The sequence below is a fragment of the Pseudochaenichthys georgianus genome, chromosome 14 (genome assembly GCF_902827115.2).
Source record: "Pseudochaenichthys georgianus chromosome 14, fPseGeo1.2, whole genome shotgun sequence".
Classification (NCBI taxonomy): Eukaryota; Metazoa; Chordata; class Actinopteri; order Perciformes; family Channichthyidae; genus Pseudochaenichthys; species Pseudochaenichthys georgianus.
In genome coordinates, this window is record NC_047516.1 from 22,160,161 (window position 1) to 22,187,757 (window position 27,597).

The window sequence follows — 27,597 nt, forward strand, 5'->3', positions numbered from 1 at the left end:
ATGACTGACGTATGTTGCCTCTACTCACAGGGTTCTTCAGCGGATCTGCTCTGATTGACAGTCCTGATATTTCCATCTGGTCCTGGTGGTATGAGAGGCTCCAGGAGACGGTGATGGAGCCTCCAGGAGTTGGGCTGGCTGTGTCTGGTGGGTCTCTTCCTAACCCTCCCTGCTCATTGTGCTGGGATGGCTGCTCCAGTACTTGCTGACCGTGCTGCGTCTGTGGAGATCCAGGAAGACAGCCAAGCAGGACAGGAACAGATATAGCCTGGCAGCAGCTCTCCATCAACACAGCCCCAGCAGAGCCTGGCTGGAGGAGCGTGGGGCTTCCTGCTGAAGCTCCGCTCGGGCCGGGGTGCAGGAGCTTCATCTGAGGCAGGGGTCAAAGGCCTGTTGACCTCTCTGTTCTCCTTCAAGTCCTTCAGAGAGCACTGGCAGAGGACCTGGGTCAAAGCTCTGAAGAGCAAGCATGCAGGCATGGGGTGAGTTGTTCATTTCAAATATTGTTTACCACGGCTATCACAAGATTTCTGAGGGAAATACTTGATATCTAGGGCTACCAGCTCGTCGACGCAGATTTCTGTCGTCCATGATTGATTTATTTGACTTTTTTCCTTCAAAATGTCTGATGTTAAAGAATATTATGAGCACATCTCATCTGATAAGATAACCAAAATCCAAAATGTATGCTAGTCGACTTAAAATTCTTAAGAAGAAGGACTGACCTATATAAATATTGCGTTGTTCATTTATGCTTTAACAAAAGTTACACAATGACATTTGTATTATTAATCCTTGGCAGAAGAGATACAACAGTCTTGAAAGAAAGAAGAAGGAAGCCATACAAACATTTATGAACAAAATGTACCACTTCTAGGATATCTATGCTCATGATACCGACTTAATATTAATACATGTCCCAGCCATGAATTGGAGGAGGTGTAGCACTTATCATACTGCATAGGAGAGATGAATAAACATGATGTCAGTGTGTCGAGGAGCACGCCTAAGGTTACTCCGCTGAGCCGAGGCATTATAGTCAAGCAAGGGCTGATACAGTCGGTGTGGCCCTTGTGCGCTGGAAGTGTGTGTGTAGGCAGCGAGGTGGAGGTGTGGGAGTTGGAGTGTCTAATCCGTAAGAGGATGGGGGGCAGAGCGTTGCGTAACAGCTCTGAATCAATGCACATAAGAGAGGAGAGGCAAGACCAGTCAGCGTAGTCACAGTAACGAACACCCACGGCTGATAAAAATAGTTTGATACCCCGGCCTGTGATGGGGGAAATGGATGTCTCTGTCTATGAAGAATAGTTGTCTCTCATCTCCCCTGCAGCTCATAGATTGTATTAAAACTGCAAGAGGTAGCTGCTTCGACCAAGAATGTGAGATTCAGTCTGCTGAGAGTCCAGACGGTCGGTTGTCTGGCACGTGTTGGAGGATTAGAGTACGTTTTCTAAAAGGTCTTTCTCCTTTCAAATAGCTCCTTTTCATCTGTGTGAATCAAAGTGTTCCACACGGTTAGATGTTAGCTATGAGCACTGCTGGAAGAGGAGGAGGGTCCTCTGCTCCCCCCACTCAGAAACCGTGTGTGTGTGTGTTGCATGAGAGATGAGTTGGCGGCGAGTTGAAAATGGGTCAGTTCAATCCACAAAGCAAACATGCACTTGATTCAGATTCAGAAGGATCAGCCTGGCCTCAGATGTTCGAGTGAACTCTTTAGAGACAGAACAATTTGGTGATGGTGCATTTTTTTGCATATTGGTTTGATAAAAAAAATAAAGAAGGAGACGATTCAATAATAAGCCAGTACTTGTTCAGCACATTCCTTAAAATGTATTGTTTTTTAGATACCCTGCTAACAAATATTGAACAGCATTTTGCATGCATTTGCAATTTCATATTGGTTATATATGTCGTAGGATTCTGACTGTATGACCTAGCTCTGTAATAAACTTGATCTTCATGTAGTGCCATCCAACCAACTTATAATATCTTCCTCCCTTTCCAAGCATGTGAGGAACTGTAGTGGCCTTCAGGTATAGACACAAGTGGAAGGCCACCTATAATGCCAGTGTTTAGTTTGTCCTGACTAAGCTGCTGTAGGAAAATGGCAGTGCGACATGGAAGAATTTGTTGATATAAAAAGCTCAACAGTTGTTAATAATAATCCATCCATCCATCCATCTTCTCCCGCTAATCCGTGGTCGGGTTGCGGGGGTAGCAGTTCCAGCAGAGAGCCCCAAACGTTCCTTTCCCTGGCCACATCAACCAGCTCTGACTGGGGGATCCCAAGGCGCTCCCAGGCCAGCATCCCTCCACCTGGTCCTAGGTCTACCCCTTGGTCTCTTCCCAGCTGGACGTGCCTGGAACACCTCCCTTGGGAGGCGCCCAGGTGGCATCCTAACTATTGTTGTTAATAATAATAAATTCGATTTATAAAGCACCTTTCATTGCTCACAGCAATCCCAAGGTGCTACAGGAGGCATAATAAAAACAAACAAAATAAACAAAAGTTTAATCAAAAAGCTTTTTAAAAAGAAAGGTTTTTAAGCCTTTCTTGAAGGCTCAAACTGTTAGTTTGAGAATATTACAAATGTAAATGGCCATCTCTGCTAAATGCTAATAGATCCCAGTGTTTCCCATACATTGATTTATTTATGGCGGGCCGCCACAAATAAATATCGTCCGCCACAAATTGATCTAATTTTTTATTTTTTATTTTGGTGGTCTAATGGTGGGCTGATGATCGGAAGGTTGCGAGTTCAAATCCCGCCTGGAACACCACCACTAGTGTGCCCATGAGTAAGGCACTTAGCCTCAGTTACTCCAGGGAGAATGTCCCTGTAATTGGTCATTGTAAGTCACTTTGGAATAAGGCGTCTGCTAAATGCCTAAATTGTATTTTGGGAGAATATACCCCACAGATCCTCAACTCCGGTGTGTCTCACTCATGTAACAACGTAACACAGAGCACAAGAACGTTGTTGTTTTGTATTTGAGGGGGGGGGGGGGGGGGGGGATTGCATGTGTCACCCGAATAGGTTAAGGGGCATTTGGCTTTTCTTGCCGGGGGGGGGGGGGGGGGGGGTGCGGTGCTTCCCACAAATAGAATACAATTCTGTGGGAAACACTGGATCCCCCTAAATCTTACATATTGGTCTATTGGTCCCTTCAAGGAATACTGTCTAGTCTTTATGCTAAGCTACTCCAACGTAGTTAGATTCTAAATTAAGAGAGTGGTATTGATCGTAACATTTAAAGCCAAAAGGATACTCTCCGCATCTGTGAGTACACAAGGGTCCCTGTGATGTCGGCGAGTACATCAGTCCCTTTAGTCGGTGCAAGACGATGCACATTTCCAAAAATGGAAAAGGATGCCTTTAAAGTCTGACAGTGTTGTGTTGTTTTAGGATATCCATTTATTATAGAGAGAAAAGTCCTGTCCTGTGTAACATACTGTACACACTGCTTTAGTTAGAGCGTAAACATGTTTGTGATTCTTTGTGTGAATCCTTCATGGTGTTATATCACATGTCTTTTGGTATGCAGTATTAAGTTGGCTGTATTTTTTTCTCCCAGTGTTACGCATTTTTGAGCTTGTAATAAACAGGTCAGTGTAGGGCTGCTCGATTATGGCAAAAATCATAATCTCGATTATTTGGGGTCAATAATTGATATCACGATTATTAAAAACGATTATCCATTTACTTTGAAAACATCAATTTATTGGAACATTTGAACAGTATGGTTTTAACCGTTGATTACCCTGAACTTTAAGTTTAATTCAACTGAAAAACCAATAAAAAAAAACAATACAAAAATAATCGTTTTATTTCGATTATGTTGTTTTCGTAATCGTTGAAAGCCATAATCGTAATTGGGATTAAAATACGATTAATTGAGCAGCCTAGGTCAGTGGGCTGGTCGGTGTAATCGTTCTGTAACTGCTTCTCTTTTATGGCGGTAAATTGGAGTGTCTCCCAGCTTAGTTTTCTTTCTAATTAGTTGATCTATTGCTCTCGGTTACCAACATTGGAGTGAACCTCGTGTGAACTGTGGACATTTACTGAGGCTTAGTATAAAGGAGATGTAAATAGAAATCACTATGCAACCTAGCTGTATTTGCTCGTTGCACAGCTACTCTGTTTGTGGTGGAATTAGCAACACACACACGAGGGAGGCTTAGAAAGGGTTTTAAAAAAGAAAGTTGCTCTGGAGATTTATTGCACGCAAGAACCTCTAACCTTCATGCTCCCTCTCCTCTTCTATGACCTTTAGGCTTATGAACGCAGGGCTCTTGCACAGCAATGATAACATATACAATGTTTTTTTAAGATAAATCTCCAGACTCCAGAGTAAATGCGTCAGTGGAGCCAAGCGGTCCACGTCTGTCTGTCCATGTGTTGTTTAGTTTGTGAACTGAGGGTGTGAGCCAAAACTTCCAGTTTACTCATCACAATACAAAATGGTTTCATGCAATCTGTTATTGTTAATGTGTTTTGGGGTGTATGCAAAACACAAACGCGTTTTTTAAGTGAAACTTTGAACGAGATACGAATATAAGAAACATGTCTTGCTGTATTTATAACAGCTTCCTCCAGGAGTCCGTCTAAAAGGCCATTGGGGGCCAGTGATTGAAAACACTTTCCTTATCCTTTCAACTAGGTTTTGCATCTGCAGCTTTATAATTAAGATATATGTGGTAATTTAAAGAAGCCATATTATGCTTTTTGGGAGTTTTCCCGTTCCTTTTGTATGTTATATCGTTTTTTGTGCATGTAAATGGCCTGCAAACGGCTAAAATCCTAAAGTAACCTCGAGAACAGTCACCATCAACTGGCGGCCCGCGGGTCACATCCGGCCCGCCAGACATTCTCATCCGGGGGTGACTGTGGTGTTGGCGGAGTGGTTAGTGCGTTCGCCCCCACACATTTTATGAGTGGGTAATGTGCAGTACCGGAGTCCAACAGAGAGGCAGCAGCTGCGGGACAGTAGACTGCGTACTGCGGAGCCTTCCCTGCCCTGAAGAAGAAGTGATTCTTTCGTTAGCGTGAAGAGTCTGCGTTATGCGCTCCGCAGCAGTAGCCCCGCTGCTAGGCTCCGGCGACTTCCCCCCCCCCCCCCCCCCCCCAACAGCAAACTGCTATAGACTTCCCTGCCCTCGGAAGTGTCTATTGGATACATTTTGGCCCTTAGACAAATGTAGTTGGTGATCCCTGCTCCAGAAGGAGTTTCTGCCCAGACACTCCACCCCCTTCCTGCATGAAACGCCTCCATTTAACTCCTTTGTTTACTTCCGTAACCTAGTGACATCACTTTGTAACACTCGTGTTTCTATTGGCTCGCTCTCAAACACATTGTACGTGATAGGCTAAGGGGCGGGACAATTCTAACCGATCACAACAGACCCGGCCAGCCAACCAATCAGAGCAGACTGGGCTCTGGTTTCAGACGGAGGGTTAAAAGAGGTGCTGCAGCAAAAGAGCTTTTGAACATTAAAGCATGACATGTCACAGGAGAGACACAACACGCTAATATGAACCTGAAAATGAGCATAACATGTCCACTTTATTATTTTCTTGTTACTGTTGTGTTGAAACTTGGCCTTCATAAAAAAAAAAGTCAGAAAAAAATCTGTTTTTTTTGGATACATGGCAAGTATTTAGTGGTCCCAAGTGAGTCACGTCACATTCTCAACCTCTCACACCCAGTAAACACCTGCCAGGCATGCTGCTGTGGGCACTAAGAAAAAAGACAGGAGAGCAGCCTTATGTTTCTGCATCGGGCAAAACATGAGCTTCTCCGCAGGGAAAAAGCACAATGAAGATACGGCTTCAATGTCATCATGTGGGGATTAGAACGCAAAGCCTGTATAGCATTAACCTAAGTACTTGTGCTGCATTAAAAATGGATGCTGACAGCGGTCTTTAAATAATTATGTTGAAATGTATCCAAATAAAGCAAGTTGAATAAGCCTGCACAGAAAGTTGTGCTAATCTGCTGTAAAAAAAAATTGCTTTTCGGAAACTAGAATAAACATAAATCCATAACCAAAAATCAATCTGGTGGTAAACAAGATTTGATGCGTGGCAGCAGGAAAAGATACATTCACAAACGATCTATTGTACATTAAATTGGTATATCTCCATCAAATAGTTTTATGTAAAGCTGAGACAGCAAATTAATCGGCAACTATTTTGACAGAAGGATTAAGGGATTTTTGTGATTGTTTTTGTCCTCCCTGGCTTTTCATATGTGTCCTCAAGCTCATGTAATTCTTCCGGAATCTGGCTTTAAAGACAAGGCAGAAGGCAGAAGGATGTAACACACAAACTGGACTCCCTGGATTTTATTTCATGTTTTTTCGTTTATCCGTAGCATTATACGCTGAATGGTTTCTCACTTTGCGGATTATTTTGTGAGAGGATATTCATTTCAGTACTGGTTTTCTGCCCCATGGCCTTTTATTCCAGTGGATACACATGAGGGATATTTCACTGGAAGTCAGGGAAAGGAAGGATTTGATTCCGTTGTTCACACCTCTTACTGTGTGTATTAGTATTCATCGAGCTGTGATAGATTACATTTTATTGTGACAAGTAAATTCATGGTTTCTTAGGATGTTATTGTTGTACTTTTATTGTCATTACACAGTACAGGTATTATGTAATGAAATAGTTTCTCTGCATTTGACCCATCCTAGTGTTAGGAGCAGTGGGCTGCCATTATGAATGGTGCCCGGGGACCAGTGTAGGGAACGGTGCCTTGCTCAGGGACACCTCGGTGGCACTTGGTCTTGAACTGGTGACCTTCCAGTTGCCAAGCCAAGTCCCTATGGACTTCGCCACCACCGCCCCATGTGGTTGGAAAAATCACACATATTACATGGTACAGACTAGGGTTGCCAGAAAACTGACCATGATCAAAATCGATTATTCGGCAGCCCTGGCGAATAATAATCGATTATTCGACCCCCCCCCCCCCCCCCCCCCCCCCCCCACGGGAGGAAAAAAAAAAAAAGGAAAAAAAAAAAATCAGACAAAAGGAATTCCGTTGTTTTCTTTACTAGAACATGTTTAACAGTACAAATAACAAACAAGCATGTCATCACCTCGACGTGGCCTTGAAGTGAAGTCGGTAATGGCCAGCTGTGCTGCGTCTTTCTCTGTAACCTCTTTGGCTTCGCACTCAAATGCGAACGCATTGTTGAGGTTGAGTTGTGATAGACCAACGTCTTTTCGCAGAGCTTGCATTTAACTTCCTTTGGACTTGTAAGTAGGGTTGGGTACCGAGAACCGGTTCCGGTTCGGAACCGGTTCCAATATTTCGATTCCAACGGTATCATTTAGAAATGTGAATTTCGGTTCCGCTTTTCGATTCCTGAGGAAATGTTTCTCGCCGCTCTCCGTAGCCTACTGCATGACTGCAGCGGGGCGGGAAATGTAGCGTTGTATCTACATTTCCTACAGTGTAACCTGAGACCAGGGCCGGCCTGTCGCACTGGCATTATAAATGTTCGCCTAGGGCGCCAGATCTGTGGAGGCGCTGCGCTGACAGCTCTGGGAGAAAAAATAAATGTTTTGACCGTTGGTGCTCATCCTAATTTTCGGCCTTGATGTAACAACATTCATAATTAAGTAAATGTAACACCCTTTTCATCCCGGTTACACTTTTCATTTGCCCTGTACGTTGGGCGCTGCAAGTGATGAAAATGGGGGGATGTTGGCTTATCTGGCAACCGCAGCTCACGAGGGTGCACTGGAACCGGCGCGCTGTTGTTATTAGCATCTGGTGCTAGCTGCTCTTACGGAAGAAGAAGATGTTTCTACAATGATGTGGAGGGAGAGTCCTCTCCAGTCAGACTGAGAGGCTGATAACTTCAGCTCAGTGAGGTAAAGGACTCTCAGTGTTTAGATAGTTCACTTTAGTCTAAGTTATCTCAGTGGGTCTCAAACGTTTTGATCACAATTTATGTAAACACATATTTCCAAGGCACTCCTTTATAATTATTGGGATAAAACAGGTTTGAAATCATTCCAATGTATACTATAGGACAGTAAACCAGACATATCGTTTTAAACTGGAGAGATAAAAAAAATATGCATAAATAAAATAGTAAAATAAGATATGAATGAACAACAAAAATAAAATGCATTACATGTAGGCTATTTGTTATTTAATTATTCAAATGTAAACCCGATTTTCATATGGGTGTTTGGAGTTGTACCCCCTAGATCTAGTCTCTAGTAATTCTGCGTGTGCACCAGATTGAAGCATTTTACTTCAAAATGTTCAAACATTTCTTCCCGGTATGCCTGAGAAGGCAGATATGCTTGTTTTTCTCAACAAGAACTGTTTATTAAAAGTTGAACTGTTGTAGCTTCAGGGGTTCTCAGGTTAAAGTTACATAGCAGTGAATATAAACAGACTGATTAATGTGAATATTACTTTAAACTAACCTGTGTAAAAGTTTCTCGAATAAATGTAATTTTTTTGGTGGAAGAAGCATGTATCATTTTTTTACCCTGCCCCTCAAAGAATCGGAATCGAGAACCGTTAAGAACCGGAATCGAAAAGTAGAATCGGAATCGGAATCGTGGAAATTCAAACGATACCCACCCTACTTGTAAGTTCAAAGTAGTTCCACGAGGAGGAACTCTTTTTACCTGCCGCTTTGTTCATCTTTAGTCGCACGTGTGAGGGGGGGGGGGGGGGTCGGTGTGTAGCTGCTGCAGCAGCAGTCTGCTCTGGGCAGGCTTCCTCCAAGTTTACAGTGAAACAAACTGGTGGTGTGACCAATGGCCATTTACAATTATTAATACTATTACTATTATTAGCATATATATATATATTTATATATATTTTGGTTGAAAAAAATATATATAAAAAAATATATATATATAAATAATAAAAAAATAATATATAAATAAAATCGATTTTTAAAAATAATATTCGATTATGGAGACTGTAACGAATAATCGATTAATCGCTGGCATCCCTAGTACAGACAAAGATTGTATATCCTGTGTTTGGAAAATGGTTTGGAAAGAATGTAATTGATATATATATATTTAAAAGGAAGTTAGATAAACTTGTCCTAAAGGGGCCATACTATGTGCTTTTTGTTGTTTTGACTTTCCAGTAGTGTGTTATTTTGCATTTGAATGCAAATGGAAAGCTGGAAATGAATAACAGGGCCGCTTTGATCTAGTATACTGCGATCTATTGCTTTTGTCTTAAACAACATATCTGCGGATTTGAGGTATAAATGACATGTTTACTCTTGTGATTGTTTCTCCACTTCTAAAAGGGGCGTAACACCACCGTGTAATCTTCTGTGGGTTTCATTATGAAGATTTCATAAGTATCACTAGGTCACTTTCTGTCATTTCAAATAGCAATGTTCAATATGTGGATCACCCTACCTTGTTGATATTCCACTCACTGCAGCACATAGTTGAAGTAAGCCAGAACCCTCCAATATTCATAATAATATTTAACGCTGCAAATTCACAGAGCAGCTCATACCTTCACTTCCGAGGAGACCTGACCCTGACCCCTGAAGTCTAGTATTCAAAACAGCAAGAAGAGACTATTTAGCCCCCTAAAATCTATAGGGGGCTAAATCCCTTTTTCCCCTATAAGATATTTTTTGGGATTTTTCTTTGGCAGGTGACAGTGTAGAAACGAAAGCGAGTATGACATGCAGCAAAATTCCTGAGGCTGGAGTCCAACCCGGAGCGTTGGGGTTATATGACATGTGCTGTAACCAGGCTGTAACTAATCTGCTGAATCTTGACAGGTTGTTCCTTAAAAAACAATAAACAGCAGAAAATTGTAAAAGGTAAAAACATCATTTTTGGGTTTCTAGAGACGAAGTGTTCGTGACGCATTCAGCTCCTTCCATTCAGCGATTTCTATTTTTATTTCCGCCATCTTTAATTCCAAGAAGAAACATTTATAATTGTATGATTTGTGAGATATAGATAAGAGGAGACAATTGCAACCTCAGGGTGATAGGCCGAGATGTTGAGCACTTGTGTTGCAGCTGCGTTTTTCACAAATCTAAGGATATGTCCAATCTACCTCTACTCTAATGAGAGCCCACCAGCCCCTCCTCACTCTTCTGTATCCATATAATCCAGGGATTTGACCCGAGGCTTCATCAATCAATCAATGCTTAATTTATATAGCCCAATATCACAAATGTTACATTTGTCTCAGTGGTCTTCACAGTGTGTACAGAATATCAGTATGACAATACGACACCCTCTGTCCTTAGACCCTCACATCGTACAAGGAAAAAACTTCCAAAGAAAACCCAGTTTAAAGGGAAAAATGGGAGAAACCTCAGGGAGAGCAACAGAGGAGGGATCCCTCTCCCAGGACGGACAGACGTGCAATAGATGCCGTGTGTAAATTGAAAAGATAATACATTTGCAACATAGGTAGTCCAATGTTTGGAAATGCATGTGTGTATAATAGGAAGATGAATCCACGAGGATATCCATCCAGGACCTATGATCCAGGACCACAGCCACGACTCAAGATCCAGCGCTCGCGATCCAGGACACAGGACCGCAGGATCATCCATGACTCCGGATCCCGGCGTATATAGACACCAAAAAGAAAGACATTTGGGGAAGCTGGGTTAATGGAACATGAGTGTACACAGGGTATAGACAGAGAGAAGGAAGAAGTGAAGATGTCCCCCGACAAACTAAGCCTATATCAGCAAAACTAGGGGCTGAATCTAATCAGCCCTAACTATAAGCTTTATCAAAAGGAAGGTCTTCAGCGCACTCTTAAAACGGATAGGGTGTCTGCCGCCCGAACACAAACTGGAAGCTGATTCCACAAATGTGGAGCTTGATAAGAAAAGGCTCTGGCTCCCATTGTACTTTTAGAGACTCTAGGAACAACCAACAACCCTGCATTCTTGGAACGCAATGCCCTAGTAGGCCAGTAGGGTATAATGAGTTCTTTAAGGTAAGATGGCGCCTGCCATTAAGGGCTTTGTAGGCGAGAAGAAGAATTTTAAATTCTATCCTGTGTTCTATAGGGAGCCAGTGTAAGGCAGCCAGAACAGGAGTAATGTGGTCCCCTTTTCCTAACTCTGGTTAGTACACGAGCCGCAGCATTTTGAATCAGCTGAAGCCACTTGATTGACTTCTTGGTACCTCCCTGATAATAAAGAGTTACAATAATCCAGCCTAGAAGTAACAAATGCATGGACTAGTTTCTCTGCATCGTTTTGAGGCAAGATATGCCTGATTTTTGCAATGTTACGTAGATGGAAGTAGGCGGTCCTTGAAATTGATTTTATGTGGGCGTTAAAGGATAAATCCTGATCAAATATAACACCAAGATTCCTTACAGTCTCACTGGAGGCCAAATTAATGCCATCCATAGTTAGTATGTCTTTAGATAATTTGTTTCGTAGATTCTTCGGGCCAAGTACAATAACTTCAGTTTTGGTCGTGTTTAACATCAAAAAGTTTAAGGTCATCCACGTTTTTAAGTCCTTAAGGCAGTCTTGAATTTTATTTAGATGATTAATTTCATCAGGCTTGATTGATAAATATAGTTGAGTATCATCCGCATAACAATGAAAGTTTACAGAATGATTCCTTATAATATTGCCTAACGGAAGCATATATAATGTGAACAAAATAGGTCCGAGCACTGAGCCCTGTGGCACTCCATGGCTAACTTTGGTTTGCGTGGAAGATTCATCGTTAACACGTACAAACTGAGAGCGTTCAGATAGATAGGACCTGAACCAGCCTAAAGCAGTTCCCTGTATGCCAACTAAGTGCTCTAGTCTTTGCAATAGGATATCATGGTCGATAGTATCAAATGCAGCACTGAGATCGAGCAACACAAGAATAGAGACAAGTCCCTTGTCTGAGGCTATTAGAATATCATTTGTGACTTTAACCAGAGCTGTCTCTGTGCTATGATGTGTTCTAAAGCCAGACTGAACGTCTTCAAATAAATCATTGTTTTTTAAGTAACAGCTGCTTAGCGACCGCTTTCTCAAGAATCTCTGAGAGGAACGGAAGATTAGAAATAGGTCTATAGTTGGCTAAAACCTCTGGATCGAGGTTGTGCTTTTTAAGAAGCGGTTTTATCACTGCTACTTTGAATGATTGTGGAACATAGCCTGATAATAAAGACATATTCATAATATTTAATAAAGAAGTGCTAATTAATGGAGAAACTTCCTTCAACAGCTTAGTTGGAATTGGGTCTAACATGCACGTTGATGGTTTAGAAGAGAGAATCATTGAATGTAATTGTTCAAGGTTTAATGGCTGAAAAGCATTCTAGTTTACTATCTAGTGTAATATTAGAACTTACGATTCCGGGAGCTGTTGATAACACTATACTGGTCGAAGGCAAGAGGTCATTAATTTTGTTTCTAAGAGTAACAATTTTATGGTTAAAAAAGCACATAAAGTCATTACTACTGAGTGCTAAGGGAATAGAAGGCTCAATGAGCTGTGGCTCTCTGTCAGCCTGGCTACAGTGCTGAAAAGAATCTTGCATTATTCTTCTTCTCATCTATTAATGAAGAGTAGTAGGCTGCTCTCGCTTTACGCAGTGCTTTCTTATATTCATTGAGAGTAATATGCCAAATTAAACGAGATTCTTCAACTTTAGTGGAACGCCATATCCTTTCAAGTTGTCTAGACTTTTGCTTTATTCTGCGGGTTTGGGCATTATGCCATGGAGCTAATCTATGTTGTTTAATAGAGTCTAATTTTATTCGCAGCGCATCTATAGCACTATCAACAACATGATCAATTTGTCATTTGTCATTTGATCATTAAATGTGGCTATAGCACTAACAGATAGGTTTCTGCTGCAAGAGCTTTTGACTAATGCTTTGTAGTCTAGTAACAGTACTTCAAAAGTTACTAAGAAATGGTGGGATAAAGCAGGATTATGCGGTTCGACTAATAGTTGCTCAATTTCAATACCATAAGTCAGAACAAGGTCGAGAGTGTGATTATAGCAGTGGGTTGGTTTATTTACACTCTGACAGAAACCAACAGAATCTAATATAGAGTTAAATGCAACAGTAAGGCTATTTTTATCATCGTCAGCATGAATATTAAAGTCACCTACGATAATTACTTTGTCTGTTTTAAGAACCAACGTTGATAAAAACTCAGAGAATTCTGATAAGAATTCTGAATAAGGACCTGGTGCACGATACACTGTAACAAATAAGATTGGCTGCAAAGTTTTCCAGGTCGGATGCGTAAGACTAAAAACGAGGCTTCAAAAGAGGTATAATTACATTTTGGTTTAGTATTGATAAGTAAACTTGAGTCAAAGATTGCTGCAACTCCACCTCCTCGGCCCGTGCCTCGAGCAATATGAGTGGTTGACATGGCTGGGTGGAGTGGCCTCATTATGCTGACATATTCTTCATGTCTCAACCAAGTTTCAGTGAGACAGGCATATATCAGTATTATAATCTGATATTAAATCATTTACCAATATTGCTTTAGATGCTAGAGATCTTATGTTTAAGAGACCACATTTAATCTTCCTGTTTTGTTGCACTGTAGTAGTTGTTACATTTACTTTTATTAGGTTATTATGTATGACACCTCTATTAGGTTTTACCTTAAATTGTCCTTGGGCAGACACACACACACCGCTAATATTGGGTATTTTATGTGGTTCGGGATTTCCTATGGGTGACTGCTGCCTAGGAGAGAGCGCAGAGAAGCGTGTAAGACTGCGACTCCGCCTCCTGGTCTCAACTCCAGTTTGTCATGGATTAAGTCCACAAAGCCCTGAAATGTTTGCCCAAATGAGATCTGCACCTTTCAAAGTAGGGTGAATGCCGTCTCTCTTAATCAGACCAGGTTCTCCCCAGAAGGCTGTCCAATCGCAGCTGGTTATATCCGACAATGTAAATAGGACGCCCTCCGGTTAGTCAACAGTTCACCGGATTGACTTGTATACCCATAAACAATCAATAACATAAAGTGGATTCAGCCGAATGCCTCTAAAGGTTTAAGAGCATTCCACACAAGCCAGAAGCGCCACTTGCACACGGTGCAGAAATATAACCTGCTGCTCTTTCCCAAAGTAATCCTAGGATCTTGTTTCATGACTCAGTTGTTTATCCAGAGGAAATGTCAGTATTACCGCAGGAGCCTCAGGATATAATCTTGCTTTTGGCCGGCGGGCTTGATATGGAGCTATTCGAATGTCTCCTGCTGGATTATGTTGTGGTGGAGGCTTGAATGACTGAACAGGCTGGCCTCTTCAGTCCTGCAGATCATAGCAGCTCTGTCATGCACGTGATGAGAAGCCATTGTCACGGGGAGCAGTGGGTGGTGGAGGAGGACTAACGGAGCATACGAGTGCATCTGCTGGGACACAAGCTCCTCGTCCACTGAAGATATGCAATTATAAAGAGCCTGGTGATTAGCTCAAGGCCACAGTTCACATCTTCCCTCTCTGACTGTTTGAGCTGCTGGTAGATGATTAATGCCGTGTGATTATACTAAGTAAATTCTCCAGGGAACCATTACGCTAAGCACTCGGCATTCATTTACAATGACGGCGCAGGAAACTCTCGTCACAGATGAAATTCAAAATCAGCAGACGGTTAAACGAACTGAAGTTTTACTTTAAATTAACAATATTTCTAGGTCAGGGATAAATTGCATTATTCTGTTATGATATTGAATTTGAACAAACGTTTAAAGTCAGGCTGGATCTTAAATGCTTGTCCTTGTAGTTGTATTCGGTCCCATTATAAATGTAATGCGCTGTTAGTGAATGTTAAATAATCTTTGGTATTTGACCTTTAGTAGTTTTATGCTAAATACTTAACAAGTATGTGAATGAGAATGTATAAAGACTTGTGAAAAGGCAACAACTCTCAGCACTAACAATAGGCTTCAACGGCTGATGATTTATTTATTTGAACAGTCCTTTTTTTAAACACAAAAACAAAAGTAGTATGACGGATGTTTTCTTGTATCAATTGTACAATTAAACTGAGAATTGACGGCTAACTGGTGGTTGTTTTAAATGTTGCCACTGCCGAAAAAATTGTGTGATGGTATGTTAGCCTCTTTAGCCATCTTAGCTGTATTAGCATGCTAACGCTGCAGTTGGACTGATAGTGTGGGTAAAAAAAAGATGTTTATACATAGAATACATTTAATAAATGTTTTTATTATTAGCTTTTTCTAACCCCAAACTACATAGCCTAAACTGAAGATACATGGTAAGGCAAGGCAAGTTTATTTATATAGCACCTTTCAGCACCAGGCAATTCAAGGTGCTTTACAAAAATGAAAGACATTCAGACAAAGGCATTTAAAAACAGTAAAAGATAATAAAATAAAAAAAAAAAATGAAAGCCATTAAGAAAATGGCATTTAAAATCAGTCATTAAAAAGAAAAGCTAATAAAATAAACATTAAAAGAAAGAAAGTACTGAAAGAAAGGGCAGTGAGTAAGACGAGGGTCAACAAATGCCACGGGGGGAGTGTTATTCTGGTTGACCCACATGCTTTACACAGGCGTTCAGCCAGTCGGGGGGGGGTCTTTGATAAAACTGAAGTGACACCATGGATGTCCTCAGGAACTGTCTCGTTCCAGAAATACGTTCCACACACTCATGTGATCAGTGGTGGTTCACAAGGACACATCAGAGGTTATGAGGCCAGCACTGCACTCTCATGACAAAATGCGTTCTGTAGAACACCACGGAGCACCAGATGGCTGCTGAAGAAGCCAATGAATGCAAAATATCTGAGTAAACTCCCCTTGAGATGATAAAAAAACCCATAAACCAGTCAATTTTAGGCACATGCTAGAGCTATAAACTGGATGATAGCGGTTTCATTTCAGCTTCCACGCATGTACACGTACAAATGTTGAACTAACACTGTGGCAAACTCCAAAATATCTATAATATATAAAGATGGGATTATATGTCAGCCCAGAAATTGATTTAAACAGGACGTTATATCAGCAGAAACATCATCTGAGCTTCTTTAAGGCATGCAAGATGTTGACTGACACATTTTGGCAAGCCTGTGCCGCTTTGTGTCCTCAAGCAATTGGGAAATATATAAAGTTGTCAGTTTGTCACATAAAAAAAAAAATCTTTGTTTTTTGTCATAAATGTAGATCTGGAGTGTTTTAGACTTGTGTTAATGGGAGGTCTGGTGGCCTAGTTTTATGTGCACAACACACATTTGTGGACGTCATACCCATAGCCTGAATTGATCAGCATCCCCCATCCCCAGGCTTCTTGTCTTTATCTACACTATGAGATTTCTAGTAAAGGCGAAATGCAGTGTAAAAAAAGTGACACTATAGTTGAATTATTGCAGAATGTGGGTGTCCCAAAAAAAACGTCACTTCGAAGTATTTACTCACAACATTGTACCGATTACAATTTCCCTCGTTGCAAATATCCTAGAGGGGTTTTGAGTGTATTGACGCAGACCTGCTTTGGTAATGCACGTCTCTGGGCCTCACACATTCATAACCTTGTGATAATGGCTTTATCTAACCCCACTCAATACGAAATGCATCCCATCACATTCGTTCTGCACTTTGGATGTAAAGAACGGTTGGGTGGCTGAACAGTTTTAAAGGCTCCAGCCAACCGGAGTAACCTCTCGTGTTGGTCCATGAACCTACGTAAGCTTACAGCATCGTACTTGGCTTCCTGCCCTACTGGCTACAACACACACACACACACCACACACACACACACACACACACACACACACACCACACACACACACACACACACACACACACACCACACACCACACACACACACACACACACACACACCAACACACACCCACACACACACACACACACACACACACACCCACACACACACACACACACACACACACACACACCCACACACGTGCCCTAAATGTTTTTAAAGCTCGTTGGATGCTAGTCAATCGGAAGCTATTGGTACCTGTTTATGTGGATGATTATGTAAATGATGCTGTATGATGTCCTTTTGTTGTTCTATTTATGTTTCATGTGGAACTTCTTGAGCAGGCCTCCCTTGAAAAAGAGCTCAATGATCTCAATGGGATTTATCTGTATAAATAATTAAATGAAACACACACCACACACACACACACCCCACACACCACACACACCACACACACACACACACACCACACACCACACACACACACAACCACACACACAGATGGAGGTCACTGGTGCCGCCATGCTTCTGGTGAATCTTCTCTCACACTGGAAACTCCTTGTGTTAGGGTGTCTCCTGTATTTATGTAGGCATGACTAAGAATTAACGGGTGCAGTCTTGATAACGGACGAGGCTGTTTGAGAGGGGAAAACGTCTTATCACAGAAATTCATATTAACTTGTACTCATTACCACCATTTGGTCAAACATATGTTGTGGTGTGTATGCCAGTGTCTTGCAGCACTGTTCATCATAAAGCCAAGGAGCCGCCTGGACTTTACCCACAGTAGTGCTCTGATCATTACAACAGCCTCTTGATCGTTGGAGTTCACATTATGGCACCTTACAGGTTTATTGATTCATTTAAACGTCATGTATCAAACTTAACAGTGTGACCTTGAAATGGTTAGCCTTTGGCAGGAGGAATATAGTCATGCATTAATAATCTCGACTCAGTTACAAAATGTGCCAAAAGGAGCAGGGAGATTGTGAGCTTGCTGTATTCTGAGGTGTTCAAAGCAATGTTATTTTTTTAAGGATGTGATTAGCCTGTTCATGAGTTCCATCACTCTGCACAAATACCTATAGGCTATACGGTACGTCCACACGGCAGCGTCGCGTTGAAACTTGCCGGTGGGCGTGTCTGGCGTGCGAGCAACAACCAATCACATTAATCTCCCGCCCGGACACACAAGCATGCGGTTTGATTGGCTCGACTTGTACTGGCATATGATTTGCCGTCCACACGGCAGCGTCACGTGCTTCAACGGAGACGCTTCCCATTCCTTTGAATGGGGGGACGTCACGCTTGCCGAACTGCATTGTGGTTCCGTCGCGTCGCTTTGCCTCCGTGGCCTTTTTCAATCTCGAGGATGCTGGCTTGGTAGTCGTGTACTTCCAAGTCACTTCCTTCAGAAACGAAGCAAGTATGCTTCCAAGCCACGGCTTCGGAAAACAAAGAAGAATGGAACAGGCTAACAATGTGCCACTCTCTCTAGCGTTTCAACATAAACTGTACCGAAAATAAAACCTCACGATGTCTATCTAATTATGAACTTGCTTTACTTTCACACGAACATTTTTGGTGATAACAAACAAATGTAACAAAGTAACATATTTACCAACACATGTTCTACGCCACTACATACTTACATTTAAATGTGTGCTGCATCGGTTCAGCCATTCTCTGCAAGGGTTTTTGAAATTGGTCCGTGCGCAAAGCATTGTGGGGATTCCAAGTATGCTGGAATTGGAACAGTACTTCGGCGGCACTCGATGACGTAGTATCCTTGAAATATTGGCTCGGAAGCCAGTATCCTCGAGATGGAGAAACGGCCCGTAGCTCGCTTTAAAAGTTGAGAAAAGTTCAACTTCTCAAGCGTCGACAAACGCCAGCCAATCACATCAAATGCCAGTACAAGCGCTAGCCAATCAAACCGCGTGCTTGTGTGTCCGGGGCGGGAGATTAATGTGATTGGTTGTTTAGACTGTGATCTAGATTTACTAAAGACTGTATCGCTGCAGTACAACGTCTCTTACGTGTTCTTTTTCTCTTATGTAATATTTTGGCCATTTTCTTCTCTCCCTCTGTTTCTCCCAGAGCTCCATCCAGATCACTTTTGACAGCAGCCTCCAGTTATCGGCTAACTCTGCAATAGAGTGTGACCTGCACTGACCAATCGGCAAACCGCATGGGTCATCTTTATTATTTAAGTGTGGGCAATACACGATAAACCTCCTGGGCCATATTTCTTTTTGCCAACTTCCTCTTGTTTTTCCAGGTTTTACATTGTAAATGTTGGGTGGACACAGTGACGCTCCCTGTGACCGTCACCCTGCAGTCACATGCTGCCGTTTCCATGGACACCTACCAGATCACGATAGCACCTATGGTGGCACAGGTACAAAAGCACACCACCTGGATTTGTTTTCAATTTGCACATTTGAGGGCCGGACTATAAAACAAATCTCAGAGCAACATTTGCATTCTCATTCAAATTAAAAGCTCAGTTCACACACGCTAGAATGTGTCTCCACGTGCTTTACAAAGGGACCACTTTAAATCGGGTCTTACTCCCCGCTCTTAATGCAAATAGACACACATGTCATTCGCAAAAGCATTGTTGTTTTTAACACGCCAGAGGCACCATCACATTTCCCTGCCTTGTATAACGGAAATTAAAAGAAGAAGAAATCAAAGTGATACAGACATTTCTTGCAATGGTCAAGATAAACCAAATTTCCCAAGATGTACAACATTGTATTAAATCTCTTTGCAAAGATTGCAGATGTTTTGGACACGATGCTTTCTTATCTCTGCAAAACAAGTATTTATAAAACCCACAGTAAGAACCCATTTCACATCCTGGTGCTTTCTGCGTCAGTGACATTGTCTTTTTTTAAATAGGATAATCTTGTTGGAATTGATTTTCCAGCTACCTGTAACTCCTTTCACCATCTAGCATACTGAGAAATGTGTTTCTTCATGTTATCTAGCTCCAAATGTTAGCTTGTGTTGTCGTGTTAAATGTATTTCAGAAGCTAGCAGAGACTGCGTATCCTCTAGAACTGCTAAGACTACCAAATACTAATACTTCTACTATTCTATTACCTTTCATTGAAGCCCATACCTATAGAGTTCGTCATCAATACCATCATGTTCATGGAAGCCTAATCTCCATTGTTTGTACTAAATTATCAAAATTAAGTACTGTAGTGATGATTTATTATTAGAGAATGAAACGTGTAGAATCCTTATAATATTCCTTTGTGTAATCTGTCTTTAAAGCATGTTGGTTGGTGTGCAGTCTGCAACTAGCTGTGATGTGTTTTTCAACCCCCCCCCGTCCCGTCCCGTCTCTCTCCCTCAGGTGGTGGTGTGTCTGGAGGAGGTGGAGGACGAAGGTCTGCTGATGTCTTGGACTCTTTCCAAGCAGCCGACATTTTCTCTGAGCGTGTCTCCATGCCGGCTGCAGAGACAGGTGAGAACAAGTGACACTGATATCATTCATATGTCAGCTGAGGCCTCGTCTATGCACCGGTCGAGAGTTTACAAGCTAAAAGGTCACGTGTATTATAAAAGTGACAAGACAATATGAAATTCTCTCCTTCTTTTCTTTTTGTCGCTGCTTTTAATTGAACTATTCATATCTTAAACTGCACTGTAACTTTTATCCATGTATTTTTCCTTTTAATGTTTATTTTATTAGCTTTTCTTTTTTAATGCTTAATGTCTTTCATTTTTTGTAAAGCACTTTGAATTGCCTTGTGTTGAAAAGTGCTATATAAATAAACTTGCCTTGCCTTTCCTTACTATGCTCATGCTTTCCGTCAAATGATGTTTCTCAGTCTCAGTCAGCATGTGATGATTTGCTTGTGAGTCACGACCCCCCACAAAACTAGCCATGAGTCATGAGGGAAAGGCCGTTCTTGAATATCATTACATAAGGGTGCATTTTGATGCCTTTTGTCAGTACAAAAATGGTTGTACCAAATGTCTTTTTTACATGTTAAGCTTTTATAGTTTTTTAATCAACCTTTGAATGCTGTGTCATATTTATCAAAACCCTAACACTTAACAGATCATCTTTATATGCACTGTGCAAAACACAATGAATAGACATGAGAAAAATGAATGAATGAAAATCTCCTTGAAAATAATAATATTATATAGCGCAATTAATAGCAGGGAATACCAGCTGAAAGAGTCTACAATACGTATCCAAGCCAGCATTGGTATTGAAAATGGGGATTGGTTAGATAAATAAAAAAGGGGTAAAAGTTTTGTTTGTATTATGCAACAATAAACAGCACTGTTCTATTTGTTCCGACTGGATAACGTAAGATAGTATCAGGCAAGACATTTATAAAAATCCATAAGTTTTGTCCATACATCAGTTTGTTGACACATACTAATCAGCTGTTTGTTGTTTGTGTCAGGACACGGAGGGCCAGGCGGACCTGGACACGATTAAAGGACTGATCGAGGACACGCTGTTCAGCGCTCAGCCTGCCATGGTTCTCAACCTGAAAACCTGTGTGTCCAGTCCTTCGGTGAGAAATATGTCTCTTTTGCTTCCTTTGCAGCAGTAAGACAAACGCAAACAATAAATAAATTGCCATGACTCGATGCTGTGTGGTAGATTTTGTACCCTTTTTACTCACGCTCCCAGGCCCCCATGGACCATCCATCAGTGGGATTGAACTCTGTACCCCAGAGTGTCGTAGTGAGACGGCTCCTGCTCCGGCAGCTCACGGCGACCTTAAGTAAAGGTCAGATATTTCCCCTCAGCGTCAGATCCTTTCCGCCCGGCCTCCTGCAGATTGCTCACTGTCTCGCTGTGTGCACGCAGGTCAGTGGTCCAGATCAGGGGAGCTGTGCTGTGTCCTGAGCCTGGACCCCCCCTCCACAGAGAGGACCACTCGCTTCCTGTCCGCACCCGGAAACTCCAACGCCCCGCTGGAGTGGAGTGAAGAAATCGCTCTGTAAGATGGCTGCTGTGATGAAAAAAAAAAACCTGTACATTCATGTTAACATCGAAATCCCTAGACGTGTATCCTATCAATCAGCCAGAACACTTGGTTATGTTGCATGAGAGATTTTGTTATAATTTGTTTGTATCTCTCTGATTTTCATGCTAATTTGAATGAGGGGATGTTGCTTATGTGACAGGGACTACAGATGAGAAACAACCTCTTATCTAACGGTGGCACAGAAATGTCGATTAAATTTGCAACGTCCTGTCAAATAAACAAAATACATAAATGTGCAGAAAACAAGGTTGAGGACAATCTGAATCTGATTGCTTCCTGTCAAATCAAATATGACCAAACTACACCCACACACGATGAGGAATACCCGCTGTATCAATACGTTAAATAAATAATATGACTGTTACTTGTAAAGGGATACAAATGTTTTCATTATAGGACTTTATTCACATTTTGGAGGCAAGTTTTCAGGGGGTTTGCGATACATTTTCCAAATGAATTCATTTGTGCACAGTCAGCTTTCCCTTGAGATCTAACACAGTTGTTACCCCGTGTGTCTAAGGGAGGTGGTGTCTGGAGACCAAAGAGCTGAGAGTCAGACTCCTGGAGCGGAACGGCAAAAAGGGAACGTAAGGCATTGCGCAATAGCAATTTAGTGTTGGCCCGCTGCTCAGGGACCTGATCAGCAGGAATGTTTAACTGCTAAAGCAAATCGATGAGGCCTGAAATACAATGTTGGCAGGCTTTACTGTAACTAAGCGTTTTTTTTAAATGCCAGGATACTCTCCCATTGTGTCCCCAGAACTACAGTGAACAAAACGGTGTTCATGTTGTTTGGTGCAATAAACATTGTTTTGGTTTCAAATCTGGATAGAGTTCCTGCCCGGCCACGCCTCCATCCCTCTGGACCTCCGGTGTAACGCTCCCACCGGACAATCACACGCTGTCCATCAGCCCCCGGACACGCTTGGCTCCACACGCCACCATCACAGCAGAGGTGAGGGACAAGATGCAGCTCATTTCTGTCAAATGATGGAAAGCTCTCTCAAAGCTGACCTCCAGCTTTTGAAGTGCACAGTTACATCACACTTTTATTATCTAACAAGAAGCGAGCCGGGATGAAACAAAGCTTCAACACAAAGGGAGAGGCAGTGTTGTATAACAGCTGATACAAAGTCCATTGTCTCACATCTATTCTGGCATTGTTCCCGTTCAACTTAACATATTTCTTCAAAGATAACAAAACGTCTGCTTCTTCCTCTGCACGATAACATTTCTGTTGTACTCCTACAACCTGTTATACCTGACCGATTACTCGTCTAAAATGTCCCCTGCAGGTCCAGATTTCTATTTGAATCAAGTGCTGTCTTCTTTAATAGAGTGCCCATCCACACTTTACACTTTATTAGCAAAATCAAGTTGTTTGTCTCCCTCCTCTAGCTGGTGTATGTGGAAACAGAAGAGCCACGCAGCCCCCACAATGCTTTGCCACTTCGTTCCTCCCTCACCCCGAGTAAGAAAGTCGACGTGGACCGAACCATCATGCCGGATGGAACCATCGTAACCACGGTCACCACCATCCAGTCGAGACTCAAACTGGACCGCAGTCCAGGTAGATAAACAGAGTAATCTATAACATTGTGCTGGGATGGTTGTACGAGAAGATATACATAATGTAAACAATTGAGATAACATGGTTGTGATTTCAGGTGAAACCCCTTTGCGCTCGCCGTCTAAGGTGGAGGTGACGGAGAAGAAAGCCACCATCCTGACAGACGGCAGCCCCAGCGCCAACGTCAGCAGTGAGTTTGAGAAAGGACTGACACGGTTTTACATAACAATGCAAAGTAGGATAGGCAGCAGTGTAACAGGAGATGAGAGCAATGCACTTCCCAGCACACATCTCTCCTGCAGTACTCCTGATCAAAACCTTAATGTAGTTTCACAGAAAAGGACTTGCAGAAAGGTCAAAAAGACAATGTTTGATCATTTACTTGCATATTTGAATTTCTTAGACACAAAAAAGGAACTAAATTCATTGTAATAATGCTCCCCCTTTTTAAGAACCTCTATTTCTCCTTTTTAATAGTATAGTGCTGATTTACATGTGTGTGCTCTTGTTGCTCAGAGAGCAGCCGCCTGTCTAATGGCCTGGATCCTGTTGCAGAGACGGCCATCCGGCAGCTGACAGAGTCCGCCGCCAAAGTAGCACGGAAGACGCCAACGAGGAGGAGCACGTTGATCATCTCAGGCGTGTCAAAGGTCAGAGGATGGAGACTGTGTGAAATGTAGTGGTTGTTGAATAAGTGCCATGACTGGAAAAAGAAAAACAAGACGGGACAGTGTCTTTCTTTTAGAGCTATGTTGTGAACATATATCAACATGGTATTGTTTGTAGATGATTTACCTAACTTCTCTTCAGTAAATGAGTCATTGACAAGTTTTGCGAAACCTACCTTTAAGGAATGTGAAATACAATGACATGGAGCCAGGCAAAATGAGTTTGATCTAAATTTAGCCCACAGCCCATTGGTCCACATTATAGGCGAATTAGAGTGCTCTGATTTGTTTAGCCTGAAAGACTGCAGAAACATATTCAGTGAAAGAGGCTATCCTTCACACACAATTCACTGGTATGTGTCACGATTTTAAGTGTCCATGATATATTTCAAGTATTCATAATAAGCAGTGTTCCAGGTCCAACAATCAGTTGCACACGTCCCTCTCTCCTATCACTCATTCATTATTCATGCTCACATTTCTAAAAGGGCATAATCTGAGTCAATATCCAACACTCGGCAGGTTCCCCTCTCAGAAGATGACTCGGCGTTATCGAGCGGCTACGCTGCAGCCATGGACGCAGCGATGCATGGCAACCATTACGGGGCGGGGCAAAACCAGGAGGCCGATGAGACCACACCTTCTGATGTGTCGGAGCGCCCCTCTGTGGACGATGTGGAGTCGGATACTGGTTCGGCTGGGGCCTTGGAGACCTGCAGCCTCAAGGACCATAAAGGTAACACGGGGGTCATAGTCTGCTGCTTGGTCTGCGCACTGAAAACATTACAGAACCAGTTTCTACTAATATTGTTCATTAATGCCTTCTACTAAGTGTAGACACATGTTTTAACTATTCTAATTGTGTTTTTGCACATGTTATGATTGCATGTTGCCACATTTCTCGTCATTAGAGCATAATTTCAATAGACTTAGACTATTTCTCTCCATGTATTTTCATTTTTATCCCTCAATATTAGTGTATTACATAGTCCAGTTTATTCCATGTGAAAACAAATCGATTTTAACCCAGCATCACATCAAAACTTAATTTGTGCTATGACAGATTGAAAGGCAATATAGCATGACACACTCTGCTGCCCCCTGGATGCTGTGCTGCAGAATGAACACAGCCAGACCAACGTGGTATTAAGTGGATCTGTGTGCTCAATTGAATGATCAATTTGATAAAGGAGCTATCTCATAATCTAATTTACATTCATTTATTAAACCAGTAGTTATGTGATTGGTTAGCGTTTTTTTTCTCTATAGCCCGAATATTGTAACTGAGGATTAAATACACTCACAAATCTGTCTGCTTCCTTTAGTGGGCTTTCTCCAAAGTGGGACGAAGCTGTTGTTCCGCAGAAGACATCGAGAGAAGGAGTCCAGCCTCAGCCAATCCCACGAAGACATCTCCAACATGGGCAATAACTTTGCTGCCGCTGCAACTATCAACCGTAAAAAGTCGGGCAGCTTCTCTCGGCGTCTGATAAAACGCTTCTCTTTCCGCTCATCGGGCAAATCAAAAGGCAAAGCTACCAACGGAGGGGCGAGCTCACTGGATAACTGATCATCAACCTGTTTTTGGACGGACTGAACACCCCTGGTGGGTCGGCACCTGGACGTCTTGAAAGGAGGATACCTCCGAGAGGACTTTCCTGTGGAGATAAATGATTGCACCTTCAGGACCGAAGGCATGTTATATCACACCACGGAGGTTTAAATGTGAATCATTTTCTTTTGAGGAGAAATCTGCTGCTTGATGAGGAGAAGTCACAATGAAATGTCTTGTGCCTGTTTGAACACAAACCACTGCAGGAGTGTTTGATTGTGACCAATGCTGAAAATGCTCTAATGCTATTTATTGATATAAAAAAAGCCAGTATGATGCATTTGATTGCACTTGAGAAAGTTTTTTCTATCAGCATGTGTACAATTCGCTGGATGTATAACAGTCATTCATTATGTGGTTCTCGTGAAACAAGTGCTATTTATTTTACAACCCAAAAAATAAAAGTCATCGTAATTTCTTCACACTGTAAAATAAAGCCATTTCTGTGTTTTTCCCAGCAAAAGTAGATTTAAGCCCATAGTTTCAGTAAAATAACAAAGATCGGTCATAATCTAGTAAGTCAATTCATAATTGCTTTTACATTGGTTTTAAAAGGTTGTTCAATGTTGTATCGGATAAGAAAATATCCTTTTTATTGTACTTTTCTTTTATAAAAGGTACTTTCTTTGGAACATAAAACGTATAATGCTTTTCCGTTTGCTTGTGAAACTTCAACTAGCCAGGTTCTCGAGCAGACTCAAGCAGGGCAATAAGTTTGATATAAATGATGTCGGTAAATAATATATGTTAAGGTATTTCTCTCCTTGCGGCTACTGTTAACTCCGATTAAGTAAAATATACGAGTATATCATAGTGAATTCAGTTGATGTGGACATTTCATTATTGCAATAATGGTCATTACTTTGCAGCAAGACAGCATACTGTACAAAATTCCTCACATAGGTTAAGTAATCATAGCAACATATTCTGTATTGTATATTCAGGAGCATTATCGGAGTGATTCATTTGAAATAAATGTCAGTCTCAAATGAGTGACAAACACGCAACAGTTTAAACTAAGAAAAGGTCTTTAGAAAGGTTTTAAAAAGATGGATGTGATTTCACGACAAGCGGATAGGTAGAGAGGACATACTCAGGGCTAGAAGACTTCTAGCAACTAGACATTAGTAAAGCTGCACCTAAAGGAAAACATAACCCCAACCAGCGTGTCAAAATGTACATGTGTTTTTGGCCATATATTTTTCTGATAAATTCCACTGACTGCGTTAATTTTGGGACTTCAGAACAACCGAATCAGGGTTATTTGCACTAATAAAATAATATATATGAAAAGGGGATCACATAGGTGAAGCTACTGCTGTCAAACTGATCATGTACTTTACAAAACAACAATTCAAAACACTGAATAAACGAACAAAGCTATTTTATTGTCTGAAGGCACATTATATATGGCTGGAATGTTTAACATGAAGCAGCTGCACAATTTAAGATATGTATGATTTCTGATGTTGTATTTTAAATGTTTAATTTATTGCAAATAAATTATTTTTGAAGCTTCACTAAATGTCTACTGAATATTTATTTTATTTTTCAGGAGGTGCCAAATACTTTTTTAATGTTAAAGTTATTTGTTTTCTGGTGTAAATACTTTACAAAATTTAGTTGTGTAGAGTTACTTTAAATACAAAAATAGCCTACAATGTCATAAAACAAGTACCTACTGATTTTAGATCTGCCCATGACTGTATGAGTTTTTGACTCTTTTCAGGTGTTCAAATATTCTCATGCCACCAAAGTTCATGAAAACGATTTGCTTTACTTTTACTGCAGCATTCATTAAAGCGCCAAAAAACTTAAAGCTGGAGGGAAGACACCCGATTGGTCTTTATTATACGCCTCTTTTCAACAGGACCCACTCACATCAAGCAGGGAAAACAACAGCCAATCGCTTTAGCTTCAACTACAGGGCCCATGGTGATTTGTTGACTTCAGAGAAGATACGCCAATCGTCAGTGACTTCC

General features: G+C 41.5%; 1 protein-coding gene across 1 annotated transcript; it reads left to right on the plus strand.

The window, feature by feature from the left end:
* c2cd2l (c2cd2 like) lies at window positions 1-27,129 on the plus strand. Its single transcript, XM_034098267.2, is given in 21 exon segments — window positions 1-9; window positions 127-165; window positions 167-252; window positions 254-287; window positions 289-457; window positions 460-482; window positions 18,833-18,888; window positions 18,890-18,947; window positions 19,014-19,133; window positions 20,103-20,213; window positions 21,172-21,285; window positions 21,405-21,504; window positions 21,585-21,717; window positions 22,290-22,357; window positions 22,598-22,659; window positions 22,661-22,720; window positions 23,164-23,335; window positions 23,433-23,525; window positions 23,852-23,985; window positions 24,526-24,739; window positions 25,329-27,129. Coding segments are annotated over 21 exon segments (2,100 nt in total). The 3' UTR covers window positions 25,574-27,129.
* Window positions 27,130-27,597: the final 468 nt, after the last annotated feature.